Source organism: Staurois parvus, unplaced genomic scaffold, assembly GCF_062004578.1.
Source record: "Staurois parvus isolate SC_StPar_1 unplaced genomic scaffold, SC_StPar_1.0 ptg000647l, whole genome shotgun sequence".
NCBI classification, from domain to species: domain Eukaryota; kingdom Metazoa; phylum Chordata; class Amphibia; order Anura; family Ranidae; genus Staurois; species Staurois parvus.
The window spans coordinates 1,144,816-1,152,098 of NW_028318443.1; the positions used below are offsets into that span (position 1 = coordinate 1,144,816).

A 7,283-nucleotide genomic window follows, 5' to 3' on the forward strand; every position below is an offset into this window, starting at 1 on the left:
GGGGGTGAAGGAGAGAGTAAGAGAGAAAAAGTGAAAGAGGGAGAGGGAGAGCATGAGAGAGAGAAAGATGGGATAGGGAAAGTAAGAGACAGAAAAACAGGAGAATAGGGAACGTGAGAGGGAAGGACAGGGAAGGAAAGAGAAAATGAGAGAGATAGAGAGATTGGGTAAGGGACAGAGTGAAAGAGAGAGGAAAAAGGAAAGGGGGCTCAAGAGAGAGAGAGGGGGGGGAGGGACAGGGCTAGAGTAAGATAAAAAAGAGAGAGGGAAAGAGAAGTAGAGAAAATGAAAGAGATAGAGAGTGCATTTGCACAGTACAAAGCGTTCAATAAATATCAGTGGACAGGGACTGACAGTAAGTATAGGACCAGGTGGGCAGAACGAAGGGGGAGGGGGGGGGGGGGGGTAAGTAACGAAAAAATAAATATATAAATAAAATAAAGTTCTCCTTTAAAGACAAGTGGCTTGATACTGTTATGTTGTCTTTTAGGGCAAAAGCAAAAAAAAAAAAGTTAAAATGTTGGAAGCCCAAGTTCAATAAAGCTCAGAGATAATAGAAACAACAAAAATAGCACAAAATATTTACAATATTGAACAAATATTATATTTACAAAATATTTTAAAAAATTGTCTGCTCCCAATGACAGAGATTATTATGAGCACATTACTATTCAGATTATGACATTATAAAAAAAAGAGGCAAAATCCCCCAATAAATTCCAAATGAGAGGACAAATACATATAATTTGTTATAATTTGCTGTTTATATGTGTGTATTTGTTGGTTGCATTTTCTACCTGTTTTTTATGAAATATTCTCAAATATGCTCACCAATGTTTCCCTACAGCTCTCTCACTATATACAGAAGGTCCGTGTCAAGCTGAGCAATGGTGGCGAAATGTTCTTTGATGAGAATGGCAACCCACCTGCCAACTATGACATTGTCAACTGGAAGATAAATGACAATGGTATTATGGAGCAAGTGAAGGTCGGGAGCTACGACACAACCCAATCTGAAGGGGAAACTTTCAACATTAATACTAGTACTGTGATATGGCCATCTGGGGATGAACTAGTAAGTGGTATTAAACACAAAAACTAAATTTTCATTTATTGCAACTAGATGTGGTTAGCTGCATTGGTTTTCTTTTTAAGGGTTTTTTTCCTTTTATTTTCACCTGATGATCCAACCAGTAACACACCTCCTGTCTTAGGCCAGTGTTTGTTCAACCTTTTAAAGTACCCTTTAAAATTTTGGACCATCTCAAGGCACCCTTTAAAATTTTAGACAATCTCTAGGCACCCTTTAACATTTTGGAAATCTCAAGGCACCCTTTAAAATTTTGGACAACCTCAAGGCACCCTTTAAAATTTTGGACAATCTCAAGGCACCCTTTAAAATTTTGGACAATCTCAAGGCACCCAGGGGCAGACTGACAACTCATGGGGTCCCGGTGATTGACATCCGCAGGCGCGGAATGATGGTGCGGGTAGGGCGTGCGCGCTCCTTGTGCACGTGCCCTGCCCGGAAATGCAAAATCACGTATATATACGTGATTTTGCCCACAGGTGCCGCCGTGTAGCAGTATATCTGCTATCAACGTGGGGACAAGGTGCTTTGAAGGAGCTCCCCTTTGCCCTAAAACGCCCCTTATGTTGAGGGCATGTGGCCTGGTATGGTTCACTCTTTTGTCCCCCCTTAGCTGACATGCTGGGCTGCATGCTCGGATAAAGGTCTGGTATGGATTTTGAGGGGGCCCCACTCTTTTTTTTTCAAATTGTGTTGTGGGGTTCTCTTTAAAATCCGTATTAATTGGGGGGGCACACAGTTTTTTTTAATTTATAAATGACAGCATAGAAGAATGAAGGATGGAGACTAGCTGATAAGGGTAAGAAGTCCTCCATGAAATAAGGGATTCCCCTGATACCCTGAAATAAGGTTTTCTAAAGTGTCTGGTATGGCAAAAGTTTCTTCATATGTATAATTGTATCCAGTGTAATTACATATTTATTTTGTGGTTGCCCAGGTCCCTCGTTCCGTGTGTAGCAGCAGCTGTCTTGCAGGCTTCAGACAATTGGTGAGAAGAGGACAACCCGTGTGTTGCTTCCAATGTGTTCCCTGCCCCCAAGGAGAGATCTCCAATACAACTGGTACAAAGAGTTTTAAAAACGTTCAAAAAAATGTTAAAGAAAAATCTAATTCTTAAAGTTGTACTGTGGTTGAAAAAAATTACCTACTTAGCCTAGTAATCGTAAAAACTATAAGTGGCTTTTGCTATAATACCCACTTTGAATTCAGATCCATCACCTGCAGTAATTCTTTACTGCTTAGATGTCCTCAGACTTCTAGGTTGAATGACAACCACTGTCCAATCACAGGCTGGGGGCGGGTCCTGCACAACCTGGGCTCAGTCCATTGAATGATGCTGGTCGTCAGACTAAAACATATACCAGAAAAAAAGGAACTTTTGAGGAAATCTCTGAATTGAAGGTGAAAATGTATTTTTTTTCTTTTAATGGGCTAACAGGGGTGGACTGACCATTTGGGCACTCGAGCACTGCCCGAGGGCCCAGGGTCAGTGGGGGGCCCCATGAGATGCCCCTGGTACCATTCATAGGTTTTTTTGGGTGTGGTTTGAGTGTTAGCGAGAACACAGGGGCCCCATGATCTCCTATTGCCCGGGGGCCCCATGAGTTGTCAGTCCATCCCTGTGGGCTAATCATTGTTACCGTGTTATTTTTAGTTGGAGTTCTGCTTAAAATGAATTCTTGATTTATTCTGCACACCCATTGAAAAAAAACTAAAAATTAAAGCTGACAGACATAGGGCTCTTTTACGTGGGTGGCCATGGGGGTGGTGGTGGTAAAACCACCTCCCTGTAGCCAACCACCCAAATGCTAACATTACAGCCTGACATGGCTATACACATGTTGCAGCTGTGGTGTTCTGCTTCATGGCTCCAGCATTTCTAATTTGCGCTCCAGAGTTTGACTAGTGGCACCGTCTATAGAAAAATTGAAAGGAAACAATGAGGAAAATGGACTATCTCGGCACCCGAAGGACAACACAGTCATAAAAAGCAATACATTTTTATTGACATACAAAAAATTGCTTGATCAGACATGTAGATGAATCCGTTCTGAAATTTTAGTGATTTAACGGCATATTCTCACAGTCCACATAAGTTATGGTTCTTACGTCTCCACCCTTGATAGGGGATAATGTTGACTCCTCTACATGTTTCGTGGAAAAAAATCTGCTTCATCAGGTGGAAAAGTCAAAGATTACTCAATGGGAGCACATGCTAGTTAGAATAGGCCAGACGGGGGGCACTGACATGTCTGCCCCACGGTGGCCAGGTGGGGGGGGCAAAGTGACAGGCAAAGTGGCAGATAGACCACCCGTGCAACTTGAAAACAGGATAGCAATATCTTAGCCAGGAGGGGATGAAAAAATGTCCAGGTAATTAGCATTGGGTCAAAACCCAAAATGTAAAGAGGAAATCAACAGAGAATTATAGATGTCCGTTCCGACCAAAGGATATACAGGTCTCCATAGGCAAAAAGAGAGAAAAAGAGAGAGTGAAGCTTCCCCTTCTGGCAGATAGTGGAGCTGTACCAACCATAACTTATGTGACCTGTGAGAATATGCCGTTAAATCACTGAGATTTTAGAACAGATTCATGTACATGTCTGATCAAACAATTTTTTGTATATCAATAAAAATGTATTGTTTTTATGACTGTGTTGTCCTCCGGGTGCCACTAGTCAAACTTCCTCCCTTACATCATAGTAACCCTTACAATTGCAGCCTCCCCTGCACAGTCCTACCTTAAAACAGCAGGGCAAAGGCACTTGTCAGCTTGGGTGTCCTCTCTCAGGTCTCCTGCTTGGCAGATGTAATTCTCAAAGCAGGGCAGGGGGCGGGAGGTAGAGCAGATTGGACAGAGGGTGGGAGCTGCTCAATTTATTATGTTTACAAGTGTATAATTACCTGCTTGTAATTTGAAAAGACTTCCACTCTCTGTGTAGATCTGCAGCACCTCCTGCCCCCTGCCCTTCTGTGAAGATGATATGCGGCAGGAGACCGGGGAGAGGACAGCCAGATGCTAAGAGGCATGGCCACGGTCCATGTATGGCTCTCAATCCATCTAGGTCCAGTTGCTGTCCATCATTTTTTGATCCCTACAGTCACCAATCCACCCCCAAAAGAAAAAAACACATTGGAACTCAAGGAAATTTAGGATGGCCATAGATGGTTTGAATCTAGGCCGGTTCAGCAGGAACCAACCGAGATTCGAACCATCTATGGGCAGGCTGAATGTACCTAATTTGATTGATCGATTAATTTAGGTAAACCAGCCTGTCAGATTTTACATGCGATTATCGCTAGTAGCTGTTGTAGCTGATAGCAAAAATCACTGTCTTCTCCCATCCCACTGTCTTCTCGCCAGGACAGCACAATGGCTCAGGGGGAGGGATTCCCCCTGTCAACACTGTCCATTGTTACAGGAAAGAAATTCACACCGTCTGTGTCCTACCTTAGGAAGAAAAATGCTCAGGGACTCGATGAGGGCACACTTTTTTGGCACAATAATGGGATTTAAAATGTTACTCAAGTATAATTTTGTGTCTTTTTCTATTTGCAGACTCTCGTGAGTGCATAAAGTGTCCATGGGATCAGTGGCCCAATCTCCAGAAGGACAAGTGTCTAGATAAAGAAGTAGAATTCCTTTCCTATGAGGAACCATTGGGAGTTGCTCTGACTGCCAGCAGTGTTTTCTCTTCCAGCATCCCATCTTACATATTAGGACTCTTCTTTCATCACAGAAAAACTCCCATAGTACGAGCTAATAATTTTTCTCTGAGCATTCTTCTTCTGGTAGCTCTTTGTCTTTGCTTCCTTTCTTCTTTAAATTTCATTGGAAGCCCCCAAACTGAGAAATGTCTTCTACGGCAAGCTGCTTTTGGAATGTCCTTTGCCTTCTGTGTCTCTTGTATCTTGGCAAAGACTGTCATGGTGGTTTTTGCCTTCATGGCAACAAAACCAGGCAGTAATCTTAAGAAACTAACAAGCCCAAGAGTGTCTTACATGATCATTACCGTGTGTGCATTATTTCAGTTTGCCTTATGTGTCCTCTGGGTGAAGTTTGCCCCTCCATTCCCAGAAAAGAATGTTCAAACTCGACCTGGGATTATCATTGTTGAATGTAATGAGGGTTCCTCTACAGCCTTTTGGTGTATGCTGGGATACCTTGGCCTCTTGGCCACTGTCAGTTTTGCAGTTGCCTTTTTGGCCAGGAGGCTGCCTGACAGTTTCAACGAGGCCAAGTTCATCACATTCAGTATGTTGGCTTTCCTCAGCGTTTGGATATCCTTCATCCCTGCATACCTGAGCGCCAGTGGAAAGTATACTGTTGCCATGGAGATTTTTGCCATCCAATCATCCAGCTGGGCTTTGGTGATCTGCATGTTTCTCCCTAAAAGCTTTATATTAATATTTCGTCCAAGTATGAACTCTAGAGACTATTTAATGGGCAAGAACAAAGGCTGAATCATAATGTAATCTTTCCTCGTAACATTATCATGATGTGTTTTACTTGCATTTTCATGTTGATTGAAAGTTACCAAATATCTACAAATGTAACTGGATAGCAAACATTCTCCAGTGTTTGTACTAATCTTTTGATTGTTCCTCCATTGCCCCTACTTTCTGCTTGAGCACCTCCAAAAATCTCTGTGGAAGTTCTCGATCAGAGCTTACAGAGCACTAAACACTCTCACCTTGCTCTCAAGTGACATTTCCTAGACACCCAGTGGTGCATTGGGGGAGGCATGAGACCGAGCCACATTGTCCTCCATACCAGGAGGCAGTTGGGTGGTAATGGTTAAGTTGATCCATAGCCAAGCTATGAACATTTTACCATTCACTTATTTACAAGCAGTTAATAGGCCTTAAAACAAGTTCTCACTGACCTCTGTAGCTGCAGGTACTCTACAGTAATTCATTCTCAAAGTTTACAGGAGAAACAACTGTCACATTCTCTTTTTCTCAGTAGCTCATTTTGCTCCACCTCCTAGCAGTGAGTTGGCAGCCTGTCAGCCTTCTAATTTCTAATGTAAAAACATAGCAGGTGCACATGATCTTAGTCCCTTAGGACATGCAGAATATCGAGGATAATACCACCTAATCCATAAAACAACCACCCCTTCAACCTTCCCCACCTAAATAACCACACAACTCTACTTTTGGTGTAAAACCGTCCATAGTAGCCTATTTATTTAACATAACTTGTACATAACACTTCTTACAGTACAATCAAATAATAACTGACAGTAATGATCCCAACAAGGTCCAAGGTCTTCGGAGGCACTGTTACTCACATCAATAACTCGGCTGTATCTGACACCCAATGAAAAGGCCCCCAGCTGCTACTACACCGCCTCGGGGACAATACTACAGTTACGTAGTCTCAGATACAGCCAATGAACTCCCACCTTACCAATGTGACCTTATAATTGGGAAAGGACACTACCATGGGCCCAACCCATAATCCACCAAATTGTCACTCCAGCACCGCCTTCAAAGACCCAGCAACCCCTGCCTGCTGCCATGACAAAACAAAAACCAGAAAAACACCTCAGGACACAAAATGCTGATCAGGACAAGAAAACAAAATCAACTAACCAACACAATACAAACAACACAACAAACACAAAGAACAAAACCAATAACAAAAAAAAACCCAGCAAAACAACGAAACAGCTTCAGCGAGGGAGGGTGGGAGAAACCACACCCGTGCTGGCACAAGCTCGGACTGACCTCCGACAAGTCTCAACCCCAATCCTCATCCTGGCAACACCATCCTCAAGCTCGAATACTCCAATCAGGTGAGTAACCACCCCTACCTCCTGAATATACTCCCACCCAAATCCAATCTCCGCCTTGTCTGCAAGCCCCAGTCATGCTGGCCCCGGGGTGTATTTTCCACAAGGCAAACAAGGCATTTGCCTAGGGCGGAATTTTTCAGGGGGGCAGCACTGCCTCTCGGAAGAAGGGACACAAGAAGGGACACACGCATCATGGGGACCTGGTGGGTTCTGAGAGAGGCTGTGGGTTACATGACGGTGTATGCACAGGCCGACTCTCGTTCTTGGGGATGTCCACAGCTGTGAAGGTGAGTGCCTTTCTCTCTCTCGCCGTCGGGGATGGTGACTGGTATATGGGGGCAGTGGTAATGGAAGGCTCTCTCGGGTGAGGGGCAGGGGTGTTGTTGGTCATT

At 43.6% G+C, this 7,283-nt stretch overlaps 1 protein-coding gene across 1 annotated transcript in view; it reads left to right on the top strand.

Annotated features, from left to right (window-relative positions):
* Positions 1-5,554, top strand: part of LOC149448949 (extracellular calcium-sensing receptor-like) — a 31,760-nt gene extending 26,206 nt beyond the window's left edge. Inside the window, exons 4-6 of the mRNA XM_089694031.1 lie at positions 848-1,075; positions 2,028-2,151; positions 4,650-5,554. Of these exons, the coding sequence (XP_089550157.1) occupies positions 848-1,075; positions 2,028-2,151; positions 4,650-5,554 (1,257 nt within the window). The remainder of the gene's footprint in view (positions 1-847; positions 1,076-2,027; positions 2,152-4,649) is intronic.
* The last annotated feature ends 1,729 nt before the right edge of the window (positions 5,555-7,283 follow it).